Genomic DNA, 27961 nt, shown 5'->3' with positions numbered 1-27961 from the left:
AAAAAGGGTTATACTGGTTAAAAAGCAGAGATTTTACCTTTTTGCCATGGAGAAGCAGAGACATGTGACACTCTGATAAGGTAAAAATGATTCCTCCAGCACACAGTGAGCTATCCCAGCATGCACAGGGACACGGGGGAGTTTGTATAAACATAAAACCCTGGACAGAGGGGTTCAGTGAATGAGGAGGTGAAGCTGTACAGGAGGGTCAGTCCATCAGAGGAGACTCTGTAGAAGGACAGAGTACCAGCCGCCCAGTCCAGATACACTCCTACTCTGCGGGAGCCTGAGGGCTTTATGGGTATGTCAGTCTGTTTATTATTGTGCCAGACAGAGTAATTGTCAGGAGAGCAGCACAGACTCCATGACTTATCATTGTATCCAAGCCCACAGTTAGCACTCCCTCCTTTCCTCCTGATTCCTTTATAAGTCACTCCTATCCAGGCTCCATCTCCACTCCACTCAGCCTCCCAGTAACAGCGACCAGTCAGACTCTCTCTGCACAGAACTTGGGACCAGTAGTTAAATCTCTCTGGATGATCAGGATATGGCTGCTGCTTTGCCCCCCATGTCACCTTCCTGTTCCCCCCTGACAGAGACAGGCGGCTGTTTGCTGTGTTGGGGTCCAGCGTCAGCTGGCAGGAGTCTGTAGGCAAGAGGAAGAGCGATTAATACCATCACGAAGCCCAGCATCTCCATCATTATCACTGTCACACCTCACACACTCACTAACACAGAACTCGCTCCAATACACACATTTTATTCCCAATATACTCATGTAGCCGCCCGAGTCTGCGGCGCTCCGGCTGCCCCCTGCGCTGTGAGACACGCCGCGCTGACAGACTCGCTGGGGACCGAACTGCACTTTAGCCTGCGCTCTATTATTCTGTACGATACACAAAATATAAAAACGAAGCAGGAATTCAAGTACGTGAAATACCTCAGGAAATTTCGGACGCCCGCGCGACGCCGGCGGGATGACGCGCCAAAATGATGCGCGTGTTAAACTAATAGGCTTAATTACAGGTAGATAAAATTACAAACAGCATTTATCAAACATATTAACCATAAAATTATACGACACAGATTACCACTAAAAGTGAGCTTGTATTTACGTCACAATATGAACTTCTTTCAAACCACTTTGGACACACACCTCTCTCCAGCAGCGAGCCGACGCGATGCTCCCAACGCGGACGCGGACGCATCTAGGCTGGTTCTCCGCAAAGCGCAACACTCGCGTATCTGCACCGCGCATGCGTAAACGGAAACGTTCATAGTTCTCCGGTCAAGCTGTGTACTTTGCTCTTGCCATATTTAAGTATTATTATTAGTAAATTATTATTCTGATATTCCCTGCACACGTACCACAGCAGTGAGGTCTGTGTATATTTTCCTACGTTTTACAAATTCTTTTTTTCCCTCTTCATCGCCCCCCCCTCTGCGGAGGACTGCTTTATTTCCATTTAAGTATTTATTTATTTATCTATCTATTTATTTGTCTGTTTTTATTTACTTCCTCATACTTCCTCAAGAGAAGGAGAGGGAGCGAGAGGGGGGGGGGGGGAGGAGAAGAAGGGGGATAGAGAGAGAGAGGGAGAGAGAGAGAAAAAGAAAAAAAAGAAAAAACTGAATCTGATTCAATGTCTGCTGAAGAGAGAAAACAACAACCAACATCTGTACGAATCACATTGAAAATCAAACGTTAAATGTTATTGAACAGCACACACACCCAGCATTACAACACATGCCCAGAAGCAACAGCCTATCAAGACAGCGCGCGTCCATGTGCACCTGTGTGCACATCTGTGTGTGTGTCAGTGCGCTGGTGTTCATAAGGTTTCTCCATGTAAATGTCTAGTAGTGTGTGTGGGGAGCCACAGCCCCGCCCCCCCAGGACATGAAGCTGACATGGAGGAGACCCGGGCCCCAGACACCCAGAAAAGGGCAGAGGATAGTTCCGGCGGGGGGTCATCCGGCAGCCACATCGCAGGAGCCCCAGGGGGCCGTGGCGGCGAGCCCGCAGGTTCCGCCGACAGCCAGCCACACCAGGGCAGACCGGAGCCCGAGTCCAGAGATCCATGGGCCCCCACCCCCCAGCCAGGGCCCGACAGAGCCGGGAGGGCCAGGCCCTGCCAGGCAACCGCCAAGAGTGAGCCAGCACACACCAGAGCATCCAACCCCGGACATCGAGAACCACCAACGCATCGGCAGCCAGAGGCCCCATCCACCGGCAGGGAGTGTGGTGGGGGGGGAATAGAGCCTGAGATGTTATTCCAGGTGGAGTCTAAGACCCAACCTGACACATGCGTATAGACAAACAGGCGCACACATACACAAGCATGCTTGTGTACGTTTTACAAATTCAAAGCGCCAGTTCACAGGGCTGTCAACTTTGATCAACTGTCTGGCGTGAGATTTTCAGTTCGGAACAAGACTGCACACACATGCATACGCATTTATATGTATGTAGCAGTTTTATCACCTTGTAAATTGCCTGTAGGGTTTGCAAACTACCGTGCTTCGTCTGTGCATCTACATGAGGATAACGCGACGCATGTGCAAGGTGCAGTACCACAAGAAATTGGGGTGGCAGTATGGTCACGTTTTGTCACGGGACATTGTCTTTACATACAGTACAGATAGTATTAAAGTAGCATCTTATTTTTTAAGAATGAGTGGCCAGAAGAACTGTATATTTTCAGAGGCAAGAAAGAAAATATTCCAAACACTATTGTGTCCTTCTGTGTACAGCGGCTTCAAAATTTAATGGCAGTATAAGTTTATAAGAAAGCAGTGTCATGTATACAAAGTACAATGGAATTTTAACTTGAAATTCTTACTTGCCTCCTTTCATAAGTAGCGTTATTTTTCAATACAGTTCCATCCATCTATCCATCCATCCATTTTGTGCCACTTATCTAATCTAATATATATAACATATATATAACATATAATCTATAATGTAGTATATATTATATAATATCTCTCAGGGTATATATAATATATAATCTCTCAGGGTATATATAATATATAATCTCTGGGTCTGCCCCAGGGCCTCCTCCCAGTTGGACATGCCCTGAAACACCTCCCCAGGGAGCCGTCCAGAAGGCATCCTAGATAGATGTCCGAACCATCAGCTGACTCCTTTCAATGCGGAGGAGCAGCGGCTCTACTTTGAGCCCCAATGTCTGAGCTCCTCACCCTCTCTCTAAGGCTGAGCCCAGACACTCTGCTGAGGAAACTCATTTCTGCTGCTTGTATCACAATCTCGTTTTTTCTGTCATTACCCAGAGCTCATGACCATATAGGTGAGGGTAGGAACGTAAATCAACTGGTAAATCGAAAGCTTCACCTTCCAGCTCAGTTCCCTCTTTGGCCAAGTTGCTGCACCATGAACAAAGACCCCAAGATCAAAGTTACAGTCAAAGTGAACTTCATTGTCATCTCCACCATATATAAGTATACAGAGAGACGAAATGGTGAAGCTCAGGGACCACAGCGTAACATAAACATAGTGCAATATAACAAACAAGACAAGACAATGTGCAAAGGACATACGGGATAGTGCAGTTTAGGAAGAGGAATACATTGTGCAATATACAGTAATGTGTAATATTGTTAGAACTATATTAAATATATTAAATATAAATAATATTATTTTTATTTAATCAGTTAGACCTGAATTCACCATCATGTACATTGTAACAGCCTGAGTTCACAGTGTAAAACAGTGTATGATAATAGTAGTAATAACAGTAACACGTCTAAAATTTCTAACAGCCGAAAGTAGGAATAGAAGCAGAATCATGGAGCAGACAGAGAATAATGGGGATTCTTCTTATCGCCCCCATGTCAGAGTGACAAAGTGTTAAGTACAGTGCAGCGCTTAAGGGTCGGTCTGTGGCCTTTAGTTGTGGGGTAAGGGGGGATTGAGGCAGTGATGAGGCAGAGTGAGGGATCCTGGGGGGTAGCATGGTGTTGAGGAGCCTGACAGCCTGGGGGTAAAAATTGCCACGCAGCCTGGCAGACCCGACTCTGATGCTGCAGTATCTTCTCTCAGATGGCTGGAGTGTGAAATGACCATGTGAGGGATGTGATGGGTCCTGCACAATGCTGCAGACCTTGTGGACACTGCGTTTGCAAAAAGTGGCTTGTAGGGAAGGGAGAGGCATCCCATAATGTTCTCTGCTGTCTTCACTACTCTCTGCAGGCACTTGTGGTCAGATTTGTTACAGCTGCCATGGCAGATGGTGATGCAGTTAGTCAGAACACTGCCGATGGTGCCTCTATAGAACATGGTGAGGATGGGAGGGGGAAGGTTTGCTTCTTTCAGCTGCCTCAGGAAGTATAGTCTCTGCTGGGCTTTCTTCAATAAGGAGGTGGTGTTCTTGTCCATGTAAGTTCCTCAGTTATGTCCACACAGAGGAACTTGATGCTCCTCACAATCTCCACAGCAGTACCGTTGATGCTGAGTGAGGTGTGGGCAGGATGTGTCCTTCTAAAGTCCACAATTATCTCCTTTGCCATGTCAACGTTGAGAGATAGATCGTTGTCTCTGCACCTTGTGGACTTTCCACCTCTTCTCTGTATGCTGGTTCATCATCTCTGCTTATCAGTCCCACCACAGTCGTATCATCTGCAAACTTGATGATGTGGTTGGTGTTGTGTGTGGCAGTGCAGGCCTGGATCAGCAAGGTGAAGAGCAGAGGACTAAGCACGCAGCCTGGCGGAGTTCCGTTGCTCAGCGTGATGGTGTTGGAGGTGTTGCAGCCCATACATACTGACTAGACCCTCTCTGTCAGGAAATCCAAGATCCAGTTGCAGAGAGTGGTGTTCAAGCTTAACCCCCTCAGTTCCACAATCTAACATATGTGATTCTCTTATGCAAAGATGTCAGGGAAAGGTGACGGGCAGAGGTTATGGTGTCCCCAGTACACCTGTTAGACTGGTATGCAGATGGGAGAGGGTCTAGAGAGGTAGGAAGATTGGTCTTTATGTCTGCCATGACCAGCCTTTCCAAGCACTTCATGATGATTGACATGAGTGCTATGGAGCAGTAGTCATTCAGATTTGTCACTGATGGCTTCTTCAGTACTGGGATGATGGCGGTTAATTTGAAGCATGCTGGGACAGACGACTGGCTTAAAGAGGTATTGAAAATGTCTGTGAGGACACCAGCCAGGTGGTCAGTGCATTCTCTCAGCACACGGCCAGGTATGTTGTCAGGTCCTGCAGCCTTGTGTGGGTTGACTCTGGATAGAGTACTCCTCACATCAGCTGTGGACAGACAGAGTAACTTGTCGTCGGCTCCTTATTCTGTACATCAGAGTCTGCAAAAAAAGCTGTTTAGCTCTTCTGGAAGGGAGACATCACTATCACTGATGTGTGGGTTGGGCTTGTAGATCGTGATTGGCTGAATTCCCTGCCATATGCGGCATGTGTCTTTGGTGCAATTAAAGTGTTCATTGATCCTCTGTGCATGTGCCTGATTGGCTATCCTCATAGCTCGGGACAGGTTGCCTCTGGACGTCCTGAGGGCAGCCTTGTCTTTAGGTCTTAAAGCTGCATTTCTGATTCTTAGCTGTGTGAGCATTTCCCTCATCATCCAGGGCTTTTGGTCGGCTCTCGTGGTCATCGATCACAGAGTTCATATACTCCTCCAGGTTGATGGCGTCACCATTTATAGCAGCCTCCTTAAAAATGTCCCAGTCAGTAGATTCAAAGCTTGGAGAGCTGAGACGGCACCAGCTGGCCACACTCTTACTGACTGGTTTGTTGAGCTTCAGCAGGGATTTATACGCAGGAACCATGAACACAGTGAGTAGCCGAGGTGAGGGGGGGGAAGCGCCTTGTAGGTCACAAACGTTTGTGTAAACATTGTCCAGACAGATTCTGTCTCTAGCTGGGATGTTCACATGTTGGAAGAATTTGGGGGAAACTGGCTTCAGATTTGCCTGATTGAGGTTTCCAGCAATAATGAAAAAAGACTCTGGATTAGTTTAATGACCTAGTCATAGGAATGGAACTCGGCCGTTAAGTGAGGAGTGTCTGTATAGAAGATGCTGCAGCAGGACTACAAGATTAGCAGCTCCCTGTGGAGGCAGCGATTGTACAACATTTTTTCCCCCAGCTTTATTGAACATTGTATGTCAAACACGATAAAATACAGCAATACGGGTAATGCATCATGAAATTGTTCATATAGTTTTATACTAGCTGAAAGTGGAAGAAAGGAGAAGACGAGAAAAGAAAGAAGTAATGATAAAGAAGGAAAGAAAAGAAAAAAGAATGAAAATAGAGTTCAAATTCCTCTTTAAAACTGTTAAAGTCAGGTTGTTATGTGTGAAATTATGTTTATGGATATAAAATTTGCAGAGAAATAGCATGAAATTAATCATAAAAAAGCATTTTTCTTTGTAGTGTTGGAGCAGTGGCAACTAAAATAATATGTCTAAACAAAAGCTTAAAATTGGGCAGGACGTTATTCCCTATGAATGTGTATAAGTCTTTCCAAAAGTTATTTGTGAAGTTACACCTCCAGAATAGATGTGATATATTTTCTGGGTACAGACTGCAAAATTAACATTTGTTATACAATACTCTTCAATATGTCAGTAGAAACAGCTTAACTGGACAGTACTTATAAGTTTGAATGAAATTTCTTTTATCTTGTTGCTTAACAAAAAGTCCAGGTGGGACTGCATCAAAAACTACTTGTTTAGGACTCATGGCTGTTTGGAATTTGGTGAGAAACTGAGTAATTATATAGTAGGCCTTGCTCATTAAATAACTGTCTTACAAGTAAAATTCCATTTCTGAACCCCCTCTCATAAAACAATGATTTGTTCTTAAACAAAACCATTATTCGAACAGTGTGGCAAGAAATTATGTTTATAGATGAACTTCCATGAAAGAAGGGCCTGTTGGTGGAAATGCGATAATTTGATAGGAAATTTGGTAATATTAACATTACACTGCAATAAAAAGTAAGACCACCAACTCTTGTGAAAATATGATGAGGAATTAGGTTCCATATTGAAGTTGGATCATCCAAGCATCATTTAATCCAATTTATTTTTCAAAGTATTGTTAATAGTAAAAATTTAAACGGTTCAAACCTTTCTTTGCAGTAAGAATTAAATAGCAGATTGATTTAAGTAATGAGTTTTCTTCTTCCATGCAAAGTTTAAAAGCGTCAACTATCCTACACATAGGGTCATCTATACAAAGTGATTGGGCCACATATGTGAGGGGAGAGATGCCCTCAGCTTTGGTGAGCAGCATTCCGCTTTTGACCGATAGATCTCTTTGTAAACAACAGTTCAAACTCTTCTGGATTTTCTCAACAATAGGATTCAAATTAATAGGGCATCTGGATTTGTTGTCTTTAGTTAGTTGATCTTTAAAGGACAGCATTAAAACAACAAGCAAAAATAAACTGACTAACAGACAGACAAGGAGCCTTTACCGAGACAAAAGTGGATACAGGCAGTAGAGACGGAGAGCAACAAGTCATACTTTGAAAACCTTTTTTTCAGTTCGGCAGCTTATTAAAACTTAGAATCTGGAACAAATAAAAATAAATCCAACATAACGGAATACATATGAACCTTTACTCTCACTTCTGCCTGCGTTCATTTTTGAAACTGGTGGAAACACGGGCAGGTTCTGAAGAGGCATCAAGTGAGAACCAGCCCAGCACCGGCTCCGTGTTGGTGGAAATGAGGCATCAGTACAGTGTTCCCAGGTCCAGCCCAAGGTCTGCTTAAAATCCGCCCAACGGAAGCTGAAACTAGCCCAATATTTGAAATCCCAGTATATTGTATCTCAAAGAAATAAACCAGTATTTTGCATCCTTATCACACTGAAATATTCAACATTTTAAAACCACAGTTAAACACAATGACGTCACATAGATGGACAAACTCTCCTTTCCCAGGGTTGCCAAACGATTCAGTTTTACTCAGTATTAGGAGCCACCTTTCATAATAAAGAATTTCTTTTTCCCTGTACAGTCCGCTGCTACAGAACATTACGAAAGCAGTACAAAACTTTCAACCCGCGACCTCCTAATATTTAACTGTAACTGTATTTTCAAAACCGCCTAATTGAGAGTCACGTGACGCTCGTCGCTGATGGCAGCCTAGCTCTGCTCTTCCGCCCGCCCCGTCGCCCATTTTCGCCTCTATTACGCTGCCCTTGCCACTTACCTGCCAGAAATTTAACGCTGTTTTGCCGGACGATCTAGCTAATGGCTGCTAATCAGCACAGACCTCGCTCGGCTCTTTGCAGCCTGGAGGAGTCGCCCCGCTCCGATGGCGGCGTAAGGCCATCTCTCCCCTCCTGGCCCCTTTTCTTGAGGAGATGAAGAACTTTGTCTGTGATCAGGTGAACTCTCTAAATGGTGAACTTCAGCAACACCATTCAGAGCTTCAGGCCGACCTGAACGCCCTGAGGACTTTAAGCCGATCCAAAAAGAAGTTGCCACTGTAAAGTCTGTTACCGCTCGACGTTCCAAGGAGCTGGTTGGATTCAATAAGGGTCTGCTGTCCCTGGATAGTAAGATTACTGAGATTGGGGACCGCAGCCATCACCTTAACCTTAAATTAACTGGGGTTAAGCTTGGCCACGAGAGGAGCGATTTGGGGTCATTTTTTACGCAGCTCTGACCTGCCATTTTCCGTCATCTCCCCAACTTTCAGCCAGCCATTGACCGTGCTCACAGGCTGTACGGCCGGTCCGAAACCTCTTCTCTCCCCCCTCCCATCATCATGCACTTTATTGACTTCCGTGACCCACAGGCAGTGATACGTTTAGCCAACAAAATACGGGACCTCAGCTTCGAAGGCGGCAGAATCTATTTTTATCAACACTTTAGCACAGGAGTTGAGCCTTTCTCCTTTTCTAATGTTTCCTGCAGGCCTGAAGATCTCCTTTGGCAGTCTGTGTTCTACTCCGGAGGACGCCAACGCCGCCATGGACCATTTCCAGTCTATTGGGACTCTTCCCGTTTGATTCTCTCTACACTGAGTTAATTGTCGGTCATTTGTGGCAGGTCACTGTAATCGCCTTGAGTTCTGTGTATTGTGCTGCCCTCTTACCTGTTACTCCTGACTGTGATTAATCTGTCATTTGCGTTTGCTTTTGTTAATTATCTGTATGCTCGCTGGTCTTTTGCTGTTGTCTGATTGGCTGATGGCTCTCTTGATCGCCTCCTTCCCGTTTTGTATACGGGGCAGTAACGGTGGTGTGCCCCCCCCTCCACCCGCTCCTTGTGTAAATTTGTGCAGGATTTGAATTTAGTCGACTCATCCCATTTAATTAACCCTCCGCCAGAGAATTCTCCTTCTTCTCTCCTGGCTTCCAGTCCCAGTCTCGCTTAGATTACATCCTTGTTTCTCTCTCTCTTCCACCTGCTGTTTCTAATGCTTCTCTGATTTCTTCTCTAACTGATCATAAGTCTGCCTTCCTCCAGTTCCTCCTTCTCTACCTCCTCGGGCCCCGCGGTGGAAATTTAATTCTTCTCTGCTTCAAAACCCCAAATTCATAGCTTATTTAACCCCCAGCTTTGAGGTATTTATTTCCATTAATGCGGCTGAACTGACGCCCCAGCCTGCTGCTGGATGCCTGTTAAGGGCTTCCTTCCTGACGGCACGGTCGCCTTTGCCAGCGGTTTGGCTCGCCTAGTAAACTATTGGCTCTTAGGCTTAGGCAGTGTGACTCATTCTCAGTGATAACTTCAGTTAAAACTAAGGATGGGGTCGTCACCACTAACCCTCTAGAAATCAATAAATCCTTTTTTCAGTTTTATTCTGATTGATTCTCTTCACCTCCTGTCTCCCCATCCTCTGATCCCAATTCCTTCCCTGATTCCTTACCCCTCCCCCAGCTCTCGGGTCCAGACGCCTCCATGCTTGATGCTCCTCTTTCAGTCACGGATCTTAAAGAGGTTCTGGACTCCATGAGCTCAGGGAAATCTCCAGGACCCGATGGTCTCCCTCCTGAACTCCTCTCTGCCTTCTGGAAACAGCTTTCTACTCCGCTTTTCCACATGCTGGATTCTGCTCTCTCTGCTTCCCATCTTCATCCTTTTCCTAATTAATCCTCGATGACTTTACTCCTTAAACAAGGCAAAGACCCCACAGACTGTTCCAGCTACGGCTCCTTGTCCCTGATGAATCCCGATGTTAAGCTGCTCACTAAGGTACTTGCTCGTCGCTGCAGGTGGTGATTTCTAAATTGATTCACCCGACCAAACTGGCCTTATTAAGTCCCGCCATGCTGCCGACAACATGAGCCGCCCGCCGCATGTACTTCATGCCGCCCCCCCCCCTTTCCCTTCCCCGCAGCATGTACTTCATGCCGCCCCCCCTTTCCCTTCCCAGCCGCATGCACTTCATGCCGCCCCCCCCCCCTTTCCCTTCCCCGCCGCATGTACTTCATGCCGCCCCCCCCTTTCCCTTCCCCGCCGCATGTACTTCATGCTGCCCCCCCCCTTTCTCGAGGTGCTAGGCAGGGCTGTCCCTTATCGCTCTTACTCTTTAATCTCTCATTAGAGCCCCTAGCTGCAGTCCTCCGTCATTCCGATCTTATTTCTCCTTTCCTGGTTAAAGATGTTTCTCAAAAAGTCTCCTTTGCTGACAATCTGCTGCTTTATCTTGGCAATGCCCCCACTGATCTTTCTCACGTCCTTAATTTGTTTTAAACATATGAATCCCTCTCTGGTTATAAGATTAACAGGTCAAAGTCTTCTCTCCTTCCACTGAATCCTGCCTCTCACTCCTCTTCATTTCCTTCTTCTACTCCTCAGGCGGACTCTTTCAGATACCTGGGGTTGGACATCTACCCCTTGGTCCCGGAGCTTACAGCTGCTGGTTTCCGCCGTGTTCTGGAGGGTATTAAAGTCTCGATGTTCTCATGATCTTCTCTTTCCGTTTCATTCCAGGTGAGACTGGCCATTATTAAAATGAACGTCCTCCAGAGGATTAATTTTGTTAGTTCCTTACTTCCGCTTCCTCCTCCACCTAGATACTGGGCTTCTGTTAAGTCTGTAGTTTCTGCATTTCTTTCGATGGTAAGAGACCTTCTGTTAAACATTCCACTCTAATCCATGTCCGGTTAGTTGGGGATGTCGCCCTCTCAGATTTTGAACTGTACCTCATTGCTTTCACCCTAAGGCCTATTTGGAGTTGGATCAATCCTCCCCAGCATCCCCCTGTCTGGCTTCTCATCGAAGCAGGATGTCATTCCCCACTGTCTAACCTCTCTCCCTTTCTTGCCCATTAAATTAAAATCTCTCTCGGCCTCTGTTGGTCCAGGTATTTCCCATGCCCTTCGTACATGGAGGAGGGTCGCGCGATTGCTGGGCCCCTTCCCGAAGTGACACCCCCGCACTCTGTTGTTCCACAACCCTGTCCTGAACATTAGAGGCTCCATCTCCAGCTCACCATGGTCATCGTCTGGCATTTCTACTCTGGGTGATATTTTTGACAGCTCGGGTCTCTTGTGTCCATGTTTAACCTTCATTCCTCTTTGTATTCTTTTTACCTCCAGCTGAGATCTGTGCTTAGGGCTTGTAGTCTCTCTTCCTCTCCTCTTCCTCCTCATCTGCTCTGCACATTTGCTTCGACTCTCTCCCCCAGTTCTAAGACTCCTGTCCAGTCTCTATTCCCTTCTCCCAGATCCTCTTACAAACCTCTCTCTGTCACTCCCGTCTGGCAGATGGAGCTCTCCCCCACCCCTGTGTCATCCTGCAGTGTGATTTTTCAAAACATTAAAAACTGTTCTAAAAATCCGAATCATCAGTAAACACAATTTAAATTTCTCCATAGATTGTACCCCCCTCCCAGGAAACGCCATCTCATGGGTTTAGAGACTGACCCATTATGTCACCTCTGTCCCCTTCCAGTCCCTGGCACCTTTCTCCATATGTTCTGTCCTCCTGTTGCTGCAGTTTGGGATTACGTGGCTACATCTCTCGCAGCGTTTTTTTCCTGTTCTATTCCTCTCTCCCCTGCAGTCCTTCTTCCTCTGAACTTCTCCTCTCTCTCCCTTTCTCGCTCCCAGCAGAGGCTCCTGATATCCGCCTCCTTGGCAGCTAAGTTGTTATTAGCCTCTCACTGTAAATCTCCTGACCGCCATTCCCTCTGTCTGGACGTCTACCTTCTTTAACTTGCTGCTGCTCGCACTGTCTGTGGCCTGAATTAATAATCCCTCTGGCTCTACTCTTCAGAGCTTCAACATGGGCAGCTAGTCGAGGGCTGGCTGGGGGTCATTGTGTGAGTCTGCAGTGTTTATTTATTCATTGACCTATCTGCTTATCTATTGTAATTAAATTATGACTCTGTTATGTCTTTATTTTCACTGTTTCTACTTGTATCGTTGTTTTGTCTTCAGCTTTCAGCTGCACTCTCTCTGGGGCTGGGTGTGCTGGCGATTTGATGGATGATATATATATATATATATATATATATATATATAAAGTTTCAACCTTTTGGAGACTGATATTCTCTCTAAGAGGACTCATTCCTTCTCGGTTGTGTGCAGCCAGCGAGGTATGTTTGAGTTTATTCATGTTTTAGTTGTTTGCTGCATTTTAAGTTTTCAATGTATGTAACGTGAATGCCTGTTCGCTGTTCTATGTGACTAGTTTGACGGTGGATATAGGAAAAGAGAATCTGTTGATGCTGTTTAAAGACGGTGAAAGATTGTAAAAGAATAAATCCATCAGTAACCAGAAGAACCACGGCGTCGCATATTTCCTGGAGGGAGTGAAACCCAACTCCCTGGATGATGAAGTACGCTCAATTTTCAACAGAAGTGCGCAAACAAGAGGGCCAGATTATCTGAGGCCGTACCGCTTCTTAAAAATACACTCAGCTCTGGCCTCAGATAACCTGACACTCTTGGTTGTGCACCTCTATTGAAAATTGAGCGTACTTCATCATGCACTCTGTCAAATGATGACTGTGCATTAGGGCCTGCAGCAGTGCTGTCGTGCCGAGCGGGGACCGAGAAGGAATAGTCCAGGGAGTCAGGGAAATGACGGCTTTCACACAGGGTTAATGAGGGGGCGTGGCACATGGAATATATGGACGATCGAGGCATAACAGTGCCGTTTCTGCATGCATTTGCAAAAGTTTCTATAAAACCTTCATTGTCATCAGCATGTCTGCGGGTCCTTGAGCAAGGCCCTTAACCCCCCAGCTCCCTGGGCGCCCCAACAGGTGGCTGCCCTTCGCAGAGCAAGTTGAGGGAGGCATAAAAAAAAGATTTTCCCCACAGGGACAATAAAGGATTGATTATTATTATTAAAAAGTACCTACCTGGTGTGGTGGAAAAGCACCCTGAATAAACTTGCCTTGCATTGCATTGCAACTGGATTAAAAGGTTACTGACATAAAAAGCTCATGTAAATGTGAAAGACCAGGAGGCAGCGGGAGAGAGAGAGAAAGCTCCACTAGCAGAAGAAAATGAAACACAATAAAACACACTGCATCTCATACAGGGAGAGAGAAGCGTGTGTGTGAACAGACTCACATTGTAAGAATTCTGATCTGGTCCTGGGCACTAATACCGGTAGGATGGTGTCTTTGGTAACTAGGAGACAGAGAGAAACAGGGATGTGAGTAAAAGGAATTGACTTGTGGGAGATGGACTTCACTCACTGTGGAGACAGCAGCAATAGGGGGACAATAACAGGCATTTTAACAAACTGCAAATCATGGTAAATTATGCATAATACAGATTATTGGTTTCTGTAATGTAGAAGAAACATGATTCATGTGATCTGGGTTTTGCAGCGTGTCGAATTTAGAGCTCACTAGTTTAGATTTTGTCTTATTTGAAACAGAAACTGACTTCGTCACACCGTGAGGCTGACTGTATTACATACTCTCTCTGCATGGTGTATATTAATGTGGCAGGAGTGGTAAGGGGAAAGGCCAGAGCGAACCACAATAGCCTGACTAAGCCACCCCAGGTCCTACTGCCCAGCGGCACCGACTGAATCGTCACTAGGGCAGAAAAATGAATGGTCTCCCCTACACAGGTCCAATTAGGACAGGCGATGTGAATTCCATAAAAAGGATAAGGGCCCGGGGGTCCAAGAAAACAACCCACAGCTGACCGCAAGCAGACGGAAAAATTCAAAGGAATTACACATTTATTCAACTCATAACAGCAGCCTCAACAAACTAGAAACGGAACATAGTAACAATAACCAAACAACAATTACATATTGAATCACAGTCCCCAAATATCACACGGCCCCGCATTTACAATGAAACAAAAACAAACACAGCAAAAAGAAGAAAACCAAACCAAAACACAACACAGAAAATCACTTTAAATAACTGCAAAACTAATAAAAATCAAACCAAAACAACCAAAAACCACCCCATAAACCCGCAGACCACGCAAACGCTAGGACCCGGGGATTACTCACAAACTACAAACTCTAATCAAACCAAAATAAAAAACGAAAAACACCAAGTACTATAATCTAAAGACAGACAAGACAGCAGCGTTGACTTTGTCGCTATATTTAGCGAGTTTAGACCTCTCTGGCAACTCGTTTTCAAAAAAGCGACTAGCGACAAATCTAGCGACATTTTTTTTTTTTTGGAAATGTTCACCTTTCCGCGACTGCAAATGAATTGCGCATGCGCAAAGCCACCACTGGCTGATCTTGCCCTGGCTAATTGCCAAAAACTCCGCCATGTAAACAGTTAAATGACAGTTTTTAAAACGCAGAACCACAGACTACAGTAAATGTAACACCGAACGGCAAATGCCTGCCAGTAACATCGATCGGAGAGGGGGACGGCAATCGCTAGACGCAGACAGGACCAGCGGACAAACGCAGCGTCAGCCACTGCGTTCGGAGTCAATACGGTAACTGCACTGGACTCAGCGTAAACGCCGCGTCCTACCTTAAAGCCATCCCCGGTGCAGCTATAATTTAGGGTGACCAGATAATCCATGTCAGGGAGGACACTCTGAGCTAGGACAGGAATTGTAAATTACCATTTCAATTAAGCGGACCTGGATTTCACTTGAGCACTCAGCTCTTGCTGTGTGCTGATTGGTCAGTCTCCTATAATCATGCATGTGTCACTAATGCTAATGTGAAACAGCTGGATGAGTATTTCAGTCAAGGAAACAAACCAGTCAAAGCACAAGAAGAGCTAAACTATTTAGCGGAGCACAGGAGCCTTTCAATTAGAAAGTAGTTTGTAAAATCCGAAGTAGCTCAAAGTGTCCTCCCTGACATGGATTGTCTGGTCACCCTACTATAATTAACCCCGATTGACTCTAAATACTTGCCACACCCCCCTCACATCCAAGTCAGCAGAGGCTAGCCAGCACGTGACCGCACTTTGTCTGAATTTGTCTAAATGCTCCGGTTACTTTAACAAGAACAGATAGGAAAATGTATTTATTTACTAACCTGTTCCACAGATCACTGCCATTTTCTTTTTGCAAACATTCTCCAGTTGATCCTTCAGTTCAGAAACCACCTTCCTCATATTCTCAAAAGAGCAGCGTGGACTGATGGAGATTCTGGGTCCAAATCCAGCTTCAGGGGTGACAGGAAGATCCTGGCACCTCTATAAACACACAGTCTGATTAAACAGCTTCATCAAAACAAATGTGTATTGCAATCTAACACCATTAACATCTGACAAATGACAGACTAGCTGAAATACAAATGAGAACATGCATCCATTTGAATACTCTGGTTTTCTTATTGCCAAAGTAGCTGTTCTGTTACCTGGAGGAAATGGATGTGATCCTCTGTGTGTGAATGCTGCTCCAGCTCAGAGTGTCTCCTCTTCAGTTCATCAATATCCTGCTTCAGTCTCTCCATGTCTCCTTCAGCCTGACTCACTGCAGCCTTCTCCTGATTTCTGATCAGCTTTGTCAACTCAGAGCGATTTTTCTCAATGGAGCGGATCATCTCAGCGAAGATCCGCTCACTGTCCTGTACTGCTGACTGTGCTGAGCTCTGTTGGTGACACAGGGAGCAGAGGAGGGTAAATTACAATTGGCTCCTTTTGAGACTCCAGAGAGCCTCATTGTACAATAGTGATGTGAGCTGACAGGAGGTATAAAAACAGCACAGGGCTGGGGTTTGGAGCGTCACGATGCTGGATGCCTCAGGTACTGAAACCCAGCCAGCACTGATTGGAAATGATCCCTCATTAAGCTCATACACTGTCAGCTGCAGGGATTTGGCAGAGACTGGTGGCTGTATGGGGCAGGTTGGTTGTCACCATTAGGTCTCAGTTTAATAGGTGACTTTCTTGGTGTTTATTTGCATTATGCTGGGTTGTGAAAAGCTGTGTTTTTCTTAAATGGGCCTTTTATGGTATTTTTCTAAATAAATAAGGTACTACTGCTGCAACACTTGGTTAAACTCTGATATCTAGCAACTTTGTCCCATTAAATCTCTGACCCAGAATAACCCACAGCAGCACTAATTTGATTAATCCCCACAAGTCTGTAAATCTGCAATCTGTTGAATCTGAAAGAAGATTCAATATGATCACAAGCCAGCTGTTGTCTTCTCCTCAGGTTCATACTCACTGTGATTGAGGCCACAGCCTCTCTCAGCTCCTGCAGCTCCTTCTCTCTCATCTGAATTCTCTGCTGAAATTCCCTCTGTGTTTCCTCCATTTGTTTCTACAGATAGGAAGCAAGATGACAAAACAAGTTTTTTTCATTAGCTGAGATCATATTCATTAATCATCCTGTCCAGGGTGGACCCCAGCCTTGGGCCCTATGCTGCCTGGGAAAGGATCCAGGCGCTCTCTGTCACCCTGACACTGTTATCCTACCTACAGTCAATAAATCATTTAAGAATATCCATCCATCCATCCATCCATCCATCCATCTCCTAACCGGTAATCCAGGTCAGGGTGACCATAGACCCTTTGGTCCTGTTTCCATCTGGTATTAACATGCGTCCTGGGTGATCCAATCACAAGTGGACAGCGCTAATTACAGGTGTGAAGGCACCCAGGACACATTGAAGATCCATTGAGATCTGATCACTCAAACCACACTGGGAGGTGGTCTGGGCCGCATATGGCCACATTCTTACAGCAATGTGAAGGCGAATGTGTCCTGGGCTGCATTGCAGGACCGGCTACTCAACTGACATCCTATTTGATTTATGTCAGATCGCATGTCAGTTGATAATGGGCCACTGTGCAGTAAACTGCACTGTGAACCACAATAATGCATCTTTTCTCCTGCGACACTAAAAACTCTGAATCTGCTGGGAAGTTGGTTTAATATTGGACTGTTGTGACCCATTCATATGGAAAACTTGTCATAGTGTGCATCACTGATGTTCCATGCAAATTCAGAAAAGGAAAAGTGATTTATTAAAGATGTTTGAGAATTTGCACAGATCATATATAAATTTAATGAGCATGTTGGGGCGCGGCCTGGTGCAGGCAGGGAAATAAGGTGACAATCCACAACAACAACAACAAATTTATTTTTGTATAGCGCATTATCACAACATTACATCATCTCAAAGCGGTTTACAGCATCCCCACCCAAAGCCCCCAGTGTGTAAGCCATGGGCGACAGTGGCAAGGAAAAACTCCCAAGAAGGAAGAAACCTTGGGAGGGACCAGACTCAAAGGGGGAGCCCATCCTCCACAGGCCGGCAGGGAGAGTCAAATTGGAGAGATGTCTAAGTCATCCTGTCCAAATAATAAACTTTGAGACACAACCGGGGAGCAGGGGGGAGATGACAAGCCGGTGCCAACGCTCCCTCCAATCGCCAGGCAACCAAAAGGCAGCCAGCGGGTTATACATGGACAATGACACAGACAGAACGGCAAGCTGGATGCACGGACGTCATTGGTAGTGGCGACGTCACATGTTGCAGGGTGTGCTGGACATCTTGATAGATTGAGGTCTCCAGGCAGCTCCCCCCAGGAGGAGTAAGCATTCGGTGCTTTATAGGTTAATAGCAGTATTTTATAGTCAATCCGAGACTTAACTGGTAACCAATGAAGGGAGGATAAGACTGGTGTGATGTGATCAAATTTTTTAGTGTTTGTGAGAACTCTGGCTGCTGCATTAAGAACATAAGAAATTTACAAACGAGAGGAGGCCATTCGGCCCATCAAGCTCGTTTGGGGAGAACTTAACTAATAGTTAAAATCTTATCTAGCATTCTGTACCAGCTGAAGTTTATGTAAGGAACCAGACAGGCCACCAGAAAGGAGGGCATTACAGAAGTCCAGTCTGGAAGTTACAAAGGCATGTATTAATTTTTCTGCATCACGAAATGAGAGCATCTTACAAAGCTTGTCTATGTTCCGTAGATGATAAAACACAGTTCTAGTAATACTTCTTATGTGAGCATCAAAACATAGATCTGAATCAACTAAAAGACCAAGATTTCTAACCACCGTATTAGGTTGTGTAGGAAGGCCACTAATGCTTAGGTGGTGAAACATTTCTTGCAGCCTTGGGACCAATTACCAGTACTTCTGTTTTTTCTGTGTTTAAAATTAGGAATTTTTTTGCTATCCAGCCTTGGATATCTAACAGACAGTCTTCTACCCGAGATAGGAGTGATGTATCATCAGGGTTAACAGATATATACTGTACAACTGTGTATCATCTACATAACAATGAAACCCAACACCATGATTTCTAATAATGTTACCAAGAGGTAGCATATATAGGGTAAACAGTAGTGGGCCCAGTACTGATCCCTGTGGGACACCGTATGTGACTTTGGTGGCCTTGGATGATTCATTGTTCACATGGGCATACTGATAGCGATCAGTTAAATATAAGCGGAACCAAGAGAGTGCTGTCCCCGTAATGCCAACTACACCTTCTAACCGGTCCAAGAGGATATTATGGTCCACAGTATCGAATTCTGCAGTTAAATCTAGTAATACCAACAGAGATATACAGCCACGGTCAGAAGCCATAAGTAAATCATTCATTACTTTGACTAGAGCAGTTTCTGTGCTATGGTTTGGTCTAAAGCCAGACTGATATAATTCATTTGTATTATTTTTTGTAGGAAAGAAGACAACTGACAAACTACAACCTTTTCTATGATCTTTGAAATGAAAGGAAGATTTGAGATAGGTCTGTAGTTTCCTATAACACTAGGTTCAAGATGTGGTTTCTTTAGGACGGGTCTAATAACAGCCATTTTAAAAGGTTTTGGAACATATCCAAGCCTAAGACATGAGTTTAACACATTTAACAGGGTATTGCATACCTGCGGTGCAATTTCCTTGAAGAATTTTGTAGGAATTGGGTCTACGAGGCTAGTAGAGGATTTACAGGAGGAAATTAAGCTCTTAAATTCTGAGTGTTTTATAGGAATGAAAGATTCAAAGGTCTCATTATTGGTAGGCATAAGACTAGCAGGAGGCTGGCAGTCATAGGTAGCTAAGGACATGCACTGGATGGTCTGTCTAATCTTAGTTATTTTACCATTAAAAAATGTAATAAAGTCATCACTCTTAAGGGCTTGCGGGACCTGCGAGTTTAATGAAGAATTCTGTGTTAACCTAGCCATGGATTCAAATAGGAATTTTGGATTGGTTTTGTTCCCGTCTATTAATCTGGAGAGATATACAGACCTAGCAGTCACTAGTGCTTGTCTGTATTTAGACAGGCTCTCTTTCCATGCAGATTTGAAAACTTCTAGTTTAGTTGAGCGCCATTTGTGCTCTAGCTTGTGTGATGCCTGTTTAAGTTCACGTGTATGATCAGAGTACCAGGGGGCAGGTTTCTTATCTCTATGCTTTATCTTCTTAAGTGGAGCTACAGTACAAGATCTAGTGTGCTACGAAGGGATTTTTCCATGTTTGCAGTTGCACGATGCTTCAGATGTAAGGCTGAAGGACTGTGGAAGTTGTTTCATAAATGTTGTTGTAGTTAGTGATATAGCAATTATTTGGTCAGGTAAATTTTAATATCTCCACCAATATGTTTGAAATTAATTAAAGTTTAATTAATTAGTATTTAATGATGATTATTGCCTAATCGTTATGCCGAATGTTGATTCCTCCACACTCGATTGCGATATTCCCGTGAGTCTGTTAATGTGAGACTTAAATGGGATTCACTAATTTCCAGTATGGTTTATAGTAACCTGGGTTAGAAAGCTCGTCCACTGAGCTGCGTCACCAGGTAATGTAAACGATCGGTAGCATTAGAGTCTCGCGAAATTTCAGACGAGTTTGAGGTTTCAGAGCATGTAGCAAGATCGCACAGAGGCAGGGACTATTGTGAGTACTCAATGAACAGAGGCTGAATTCATGTAAAAGACATGCATTTTGTCATGCCCCGCTCCGTCCGATCCTAATGTGTGCCACGCCCCCTCGTTAACGTCATGTGGAATCCCAGCTGTTTAGGATTGTTGTCATTAGTTCAGTGTATTTAGTCCGCGTTTCCGTTTGTATCCCCAGTCCGGTCATTGATGTAATGTCAATCTGCCTTGCTGCATGTTCCTTCTTGTTTGCTCCCATTAAACCACGCATCTTCCCTGATCCTGTCTCCGCGCCTCTGCGTTCTTGGCCAGCGTGTAACAGAATGACCGGACTCGACGAGAAGAAACCCCAGATCGGTGAGGCTGACTTCCTTGACCTCACCGACGAGGTTTTGTACTGGCTTGCCCAGCCTGAAGTCCAGGAGAATTCCCTGCTTCGGGCTATAGCCAGCCGGAGCAGCGACGTCTTAGGATCGGACGGAGCGGGGCATGACAGGTAGGAGATGTCCCTGCCCGGAGACGTGCACCTTGCGGTGGAGGTGCGCGACAACGTGCGGCAGCTTCGGGAGGGGGTTGCCAGGATATCGCTGAGGCAGGTTGCTTGGGACTGCGGGCCGCCAGACAGCGAGCTACCCGTTGTGCCCCTGCCTCCGCCTGCCTCAGCGCGGAGAAGAAAGCGGAGAAACAGAAGACAGGAGAGCACGCATGAGGTCTGTCTGGGGGCCGTCTCAGTTTCCGCTGCTTGCCCTGCTGCGCATAGGGAGAATCGCCACCCGATTCTCCACCCGGCGGTGTTTGCGGGTGACGTCACCACCGCTTTGCTGCCCAAGCCAGCTTCTCCCTTCATCGGGACGCGCCTGGCCCTTAAAGGGACCAGGTCCATTAAGGACATTATCCCGCTGGTTCCGCGATTTCGGACGCGGGCAGCGCCCCCCGTGGTTCCTGAGGCGGCTGCAGCGCCCCCCGTGGTTCCTGAGGTGGATGCAGCGCCACCTGCCCAGTCCCCTGTGCAGCTCCTTGTGACTTCTGTGCTCCCCGTGACTCCAGCTCAGGTCCCTGTGACTCTTGTGCTCCCTGTTCTGTCCCCAGAGGTTCTCTTAGCGCCCCCTGCTGGCCGCACGCCTGAGGTGCCTGCAGCTGCGCCCCCAGTGACTCCCATGCCTGCAGCTGCGCCCCCAGTGACTCCCATGCCTGCAGCTGCGCCCCCAGTGACTCCCGTGCCTGCAGCTGCCCGCACGCCTGAGGTCCTGCCTGAGGCCGCCGCTCTGACCGTGGCCCCGCCTGAGGCCGCCGCTCTGCCCGCGGCCCCTGAGCTCTCAGCTCAGCCCCCCACGACTCCCTATGCTCCTGTCCCCGAGGAGGTCCCTGACTGCTGCCCTGATGCACCTCTCTCCATAGTGGAGTCAGAGGGGGAGCTTGAGTGGGACCCCTCGGGGATTGCCTTGGCTACCCCCGTGGCTTCCCCTGTGACTACCCCCTTGACTTCCCCTGTGACTCCTCCACCGTCACCCCAGTGTGACAGACCCCGGCCAGGTCCCCGCCTATCAGTCTCCCAGAAAGGGCGGGGACACCTGTGTCGGGCCCAGGTCCCGCCCGCCCTGCCCCCTGGCTCGCCCGTTCGGTCCCTAGCTGTCGCTCGGTGGCTGCCTGCGGGTCCTCCGGCTCTGGGTCGGCGGTCCCCTCCGGGTCCCCCCCCGGTGCCTCGGTGCCGGTCCTCGGCGTCGTCTCCGGCTCCATGTCGGTCGCCTCCGGGCCCCCCTGCTTCGGCGGGGTGTCGGACGGCGCCTTCGCCGGCTCCGGCTGCGCCGTCGCCTGCCGCGGCTTCCCCCTCCTACCTGCCTCCGCTGGTGTTCCCTCCTGCTCCCTCCGTGTCCCCTCCGTCTCTCCCTCGTCCCGTTCCCTCGGCCCCTGTGTGGTTCCCTCCTGCTCCCTCCTCCCTGTCGCCTGCAGTCCCTCCGGCCGCTGCCCGTCGCCCGCCTGGGCTCTCTCGGGCTCCCCTGGCTCCTCCTCCCTTTCCCTCCGTCCCGCCTGTTTTTGCTCCTTGTCCCTCTGTTCCTCCTGTGGTTCCTGTGTTCACTCCTGGCCCCTTTGTGTTGCCGTTCGGTGTTCCTTCTGTGCCCTCTGTGTCTCCCTTCTTTGTCTGTCTGTCTGCGTTCCCTGTCCTTTGTCGGGTTTTGTCTTGGTTCCTGTCCTTGTTCCTGTTCTGTGTCTCTGTCTTGTTTCCTGTTTCTCGTTGAGGTTGTTTTTTGGTTTTTGTCTTTCAGGTCCTGTTCCCCGGTCTCGTCTCGTCCGTCGCCTCCTCTCGGGCGCGCCCGGTGTGCGCGCCTTTGGGGGGGGGGGGGTTCTGTCATGCCCCACTCCATCCGATCCTAATGTGTGCCACGCCCCCTCGTTAACCTCATGTGAAATCCCAGTGTTTTACAGCTGTTTAGGATTGTTGTCATTAGTTCAGTGTATTTAGTCCGCGTTTCCGTTTGTATCCCCAGTCCGGTCATTGATGTAATGTCAATCTGCCTTGCTGCATGTTCCTTCTTGTTTGCTCCCATTAAACCCCCCATCTTCCCTGATCCTGTCTCCTCGCCTCTGCGTTCTTGGCCAGCGCGTAACACATTTATTCCTAGCTAACACGACAACTAACACAGACCTAACACATACAACAAACACGAAATAACGGAAAAGAAACAAACAATGTAATTATAGAAATGCAATGACCGGATTAAATTGAGTAAACTTAAAAGGGAAATACTGTTCTGCAAAGCAAGCACAGTTTGTGGAAACATGACCCTAAAGTCTTAGCAGGTTAACAGAACAGCTTAGGTTTTTAGAATAAGAGGAAGGTGGTTTGGTCTAAAGCCAGACTGATATAATTCATTATTATTATTTTTTGTAGGAAAGAAGACAACTGACAAACTACAACCTTTTCCATGATCTTTGAAATGAAAGGGGGGGGGGGGGTGGTGTTCTTGGCAGTTGGTTGAAGAGCTGATGAAATGATGGCACTAAGGAAGGCGCGGCAATTGGGATGGACCCCCTTGGATTCTCTCTCCTTGGGAAGCTTTGTCTTTGTTGTCTTTATTTGTCTTTCTGTCTAGCTGGGCCTTCACCGGCAAGCTTCAGGAGGGCTTCTGATGGTTTTTCTGCTTGGGCTGATGGGCTTTTCTCTTCTCTTTGGCTGATGGTTTCTCTGCTCCAGCTGATGGTCTTTTTCTGCTTTGTTCTGAGGTGCCAGGTTTTTATGGTCTAAAGTTCATGAATAGGGATGACCAGGAATTCAACTCCTGCCCCAATGGCTGTCCATCCAATTGGTGAAAATCCCAGTAACTGAGCATATTGTGAAATACTCAGACAGGCCCGTCTGGCACCAACAACCATGCCACGCTCAAAATTGCTTAAATCACCTTTCTTTCCCATTCTGACATTCAGTTTGGAGTTCAGGAGATTGTCTTGACCAGGACCACACCCCTAAATGCATTGAAGCAACTGCCATGTGATTGGTTGATTAGATAATTGCATTAATGAGAAATTGAACAGGTGTTCCTAATAATCCTTTAGGTGAGTGAATATATATATATTCTTTTTGTATGTGTGTGTGTATGGGGGTAAGGGTTGTAGGGAGTGACTGCCATTTGTTTTCTGCATGTATGGCGTTTTTGTCCCTGTTTTGTGATTAGCGAGGGTTAGGATAGCGTTTGTCTTTTGTTTCACTTTATTTTGGATTAGGGAAGTTCGTCGGTACGCGGGTAGTTAATTCACTGGATTTTGTTTATTGTTTTGGCCGGTGTCACTCCTGAAGCTCACCTTTTCCCCAAATATACACAGTGTTATCATCATCATCGCCTTGGGTGTTGATTATTCCCTGACCTCCTTCTCCTCTACCTCCCGACTCCCTGCTCCCCGTTTCCCGAACCATATCGCTGTTTACGCCCCGTCCCTAGACCGGGACGTAACACTTGGCACACTTTAGGCCCCTTAGTGCCAATTGGGCATCGTTTAAATGCCACGGCCTACCTGAGCATTGTTTCTGACCATGTCCATCCCTTTATGACCACCATGTACCCATCCTCTGATGGCTACTTCCAGCAGGATAATGCACCATGTCACAAAGCTCGAATCATTTCAAATTGGTTTCTTGAACATGGCAATGAGTTCACTGTACTAAAATGGCCCCCACAGTCACCAGATCTCAACCCAATAGAGCATCTTTGGGATGTGGTGGAACGGGAGCTTCGTGCCCTGGATGTGCATCCCACAAATCTCCATCAACTGCAAGATGCTATCCTATCAATATGGGCCAACATTTCTAAAGAATGCTTTCAGCACCTTGTTGAATCAATGCCACGTAGAATTAAGGCAGTTCTGAAGGCGAAAGGGGGTCAAACACCGTATTAGTATGGTGTTCCTAATAATCCTTTAGGTGAGTGTATATACTGTACATATACACACACACACACACACACACAATAGTAGCTATACCTATTTATTTATTCAAATGTATACAATTTTCAAGTGAGAAAGGGGTGAAATAGGTGATACTCCGTGAACATGGTTATAAGGGTGGCACACAAAACACTAAGATTGTCTAAGGACACATACAAACATAACCTATCTGTATATTGAGACTAGTAGTCGTGAGTAAATCAATATACAGGGTATGCAAAGGCCAAACTTATAAGAAACTTTCTTTAGGCTGTTGGTCTGTTGGGTGAGTGGTATGTAAGGCAGAGTGTATGGGGAGGGGGTTGTGTGCCAAGTCGAGGGACCCCTGTCCTTGAGGTCCACTCTGCTGTCTGTAGGTCCCTAAATCTTTGGGCAATTAAAGTTGGAGTGCTGGCCTCCCTTGTTATCTGTGTGTGTGTGTGTGTCAGCGGGTTTACCTATCCTTGTGGGGACACAATGTCCACATAATGTGATAAATATCCATTTTTGTCCCTTATGGGGACCGGTTTCCTGGTCCCCATAAGGGAAAACTCTATTTTATAAAAATCGGTGACTGCTATGAAAAAACTAAAAATGTACTCTTGTATTTTGAGTGGTTACTTATGGTTATGCTTAGGGTGGGGTGGGGATAAGGTTGTCATAGCTAGCGTTAGCATTTTTCCCATAGAAGTGAATGAGCAGGCCCCATAAGGATAGGGATACCCGGCATGTGCGTGCGCGTGTGTGTAGGGTGTTCATCTTGCTCCTAAAGTTAAGGCTATATTTTTATACTAATTTAAAATAACACATTTTTGTTTGCCTATTTAACAATGGGGTGTTATAGCCCCCCCGCTGTAGTTTCGCTGCTACAGTTTGTCGGATGGCGGCCATGTTTAACGCCGCTACTCTATACGCACGTGCTACATGGGAAGAGAGAGAGAGAGTGAGTGAGTGTGAGTGTGAGTGTGAGTGTGCCTACTCCTAACAGCACGTGGCTGCAGCCTGACACCCCGTTATAGAAGGGCTGGATGCGTATGCGCTAGTTTACATTCATCCTGCTATACGTTTTTTATTATTCCTTAAAATGTAATTAAAAATAACACATTAATAAATACATAATACATAATGTGATAAATATCCATTTTTTTCCCTTATGGAAAAAAATTATCCTCTTAAAGTTTAACAGCCCCCTGTCTGACGAAACCACGTTCCGCTTAGCATTATGACATATATGCTCCCACGTGGCCCCTTACAGTAAAGCACATCTGATACCATATATGGACATGACTCTGGACCAATCAGAATACTATATATGGACATGACCCTGGACCAATCAGAATAAAGGACACACCCCTCCTGCCTGTGGTGCCATAAATGTACCCACACTAAATTCTGCCCAAAGTGCCATATATTCTCTTTTTAGCCACCCATAGCAGCACCCAGGGAGCTGGGGGTTAAGGGCCTTGCTCAGGGACCCCCAGATGTGCCAAGGCCAGGCTTGAACTGGCAATCTTCTGATCATAGGCAGAGAGGCTTAGCCCACTCAGCCACAGGCTGCCCCAGAACTATCACACTCTGGCTGTTTCATGTTTACTGCACCATTCTCAGTAAACTCTACACACTGGAGTGTGTGAAATTAAAATCCCAGGATGGTGGCTGTTTCTGAGATGATGGAGCCGCTACTCTTATGCTGAGCTCCATTTACCTCAGAGGTCGGAACTCTGAGCTGGGAATGACGTCACAGACGAGTTAAACACGTTCCAATGCAGCAAGTCGAAAAGCCATTTAGCAAAACCAGGGACCAGTTTCAAAAAGCAAGATTTCTTGCTTAGTCAGATAACTCGCTGGATTTAATGTGTCCCAGTTTAAATGGCCTTTTTCTTCATTCACTTATATTTAGCCCAGAGTACATTAAATACGTCTGGCTGAGCAAGACATCCTGCTTTCTGAAACGGGCCCCAGTTCCAGCCCAGTTAATTGTTAGCCACTGTATGTGTGATCACACCATATTCAAACCCTCTTAGCTCACACATCTCAGCCATTCAGATGCTCAGCCAAACAGTAAGTGAACCTCTGCACCCTTTTTGATTGCTGTATATATTCAGCTGCAGTCACATGATTTGATGTTTCAGTACGAATTCAATCAGAACTTTTTAAACTTGCACTTTCAGTTATTTTTTCTTTCATTTTACCAAACCAGACATGTTTTGAGTGTTTTGTAGCAATTATACTAACACGTGTTAAGGCAAAATCCATTGATGTTGAGTGTTATAATTTATATGAGTACTTCTGGCCTGACCTGTATCTCCGTCCTTCTTGCAGCAGCTAAGACTGTATCATGGCCTCTGTGTTCATCCATCGTACAGAGATAACAGATGCACTGCTGGTCGGTACGGCAGTAGACCTCCAGCGGTCTATCATGGTGAGAACAGACCTTGTCCTGCAGATGTCCAGTGGCATCAGTCAGCTTGTGCTTCTTAAAAGCTGGAGACTCATAGTGAGGCTGGAGGTGAGTTTTGCAGTAAGAGGCCAGACACCCCAGGCAGGACTTGGCAGCTTTGCGTTTTCTCCCAGTACAGAAATCACACTCCACATCTCCAGGTCCAGCATAATGGTCAGCAGGAGTAGCTCCCTGTAGTCCAGTCTTCTTCAGTTTCTCCACCACTTCAGCCAGCATGGTGTTTCTGCCCAGAACAGGCCTGGGTGTGAAGGTCTGTCTGCACTGGGGGCAGCTGTAAACTCCAGCATGATCCTCCTGATCCCAGCAGCTCTTAATGCAGCTCATACAGTAACTGTGTCCACAGTTGATAGCCACTGGATCCTTCAGTAGATTGAGACATATTGGACAGCTGAACTGGTTCAGATCCAGTGTGGAACTGGCTTCTGCCATTTTACCATGAACACTGATAGGATTCAGTTTCGTTTTCTCTGACAGTCGTCTGTGTGTGAGAGTGGGAGGAACTTCCTGCTTCTCAAGCTGCAGTAGATGTGGTTTTTGACTGAGGCCAGACAGAGAAGAGCAGACTGGGCAAACACTGGAGTTTGAGTGTATAAATGAACTAATACATTAGACAAGCTATACAGACACACAGTTCAGACTAGCTAATCCACCTGAAGCTAAGCTGGTTTAAGCTTGGCCAGTACTTGGATGGGAGACCAACTTAGAAAGCTAGGTCGCTGCTGAAGAGGTGTTAGTGTTGCCAACAAATTAGCTCAACCTGTGGTCTGTGTGGATCCCAGTGCAGTGATGGGGACAAAATGCTGTAAAAATGG

At 46.4% G+C, this 27961-nt stretch overlaps 1 protein-coding gene across 1 annotated transcript; it reads right to left on the bottom strand.

The window, feature by feature from the left end:
* Positions 1 to 27716, bottom strand: LOC140588924 (tripartite motif-containing protein 16-like). The gene is made up of 6 exons (XM_072711587.1): positions 26988 to 27716; positions 16594 to 16689; positions 15779 to 16012; positions 15455 to 15614; positions 13543 to 13602; positions 1 to 646 (listed from the first exon to the last, which is right to left on the bottom strand). The coding sequence occupies exons 1-6, from the start codon at positions 27576 to 27578 to the stop codon at positions 111 to 113; spliced, it is 1677 nt and encodes a 558-aa protein (XP_072567688.1). The 5' UTR covers positions 27579 to 27716; the 3' UTR covers positions 1 to 110.
* Positions 27717 to 27961: the final 245 nt, after the last annotated feature.

Source organism: Paramormyrops kingsleyae, chromosome 4, assembly GCF_048594095.1.
Source record: "Paramormyrops kingsleyae isolate MSU_618 chromosome 4, PKINGS_0.4, whole genome shotgun sequence".
NCBI classification, from domain to species: domain Eukaryota; kingdom Metazoa; phylum Chordata; class Actinopteri; order Osteoglossiformes; family Mormyridae; genus Paramormyrops; species Paramormyrops kingsleyae.
The sequence above is the reverse complement of the archived record's forward strand: the minus strand, read 5'-3'. Positions and strand labels throughout refer to the sequence as shown.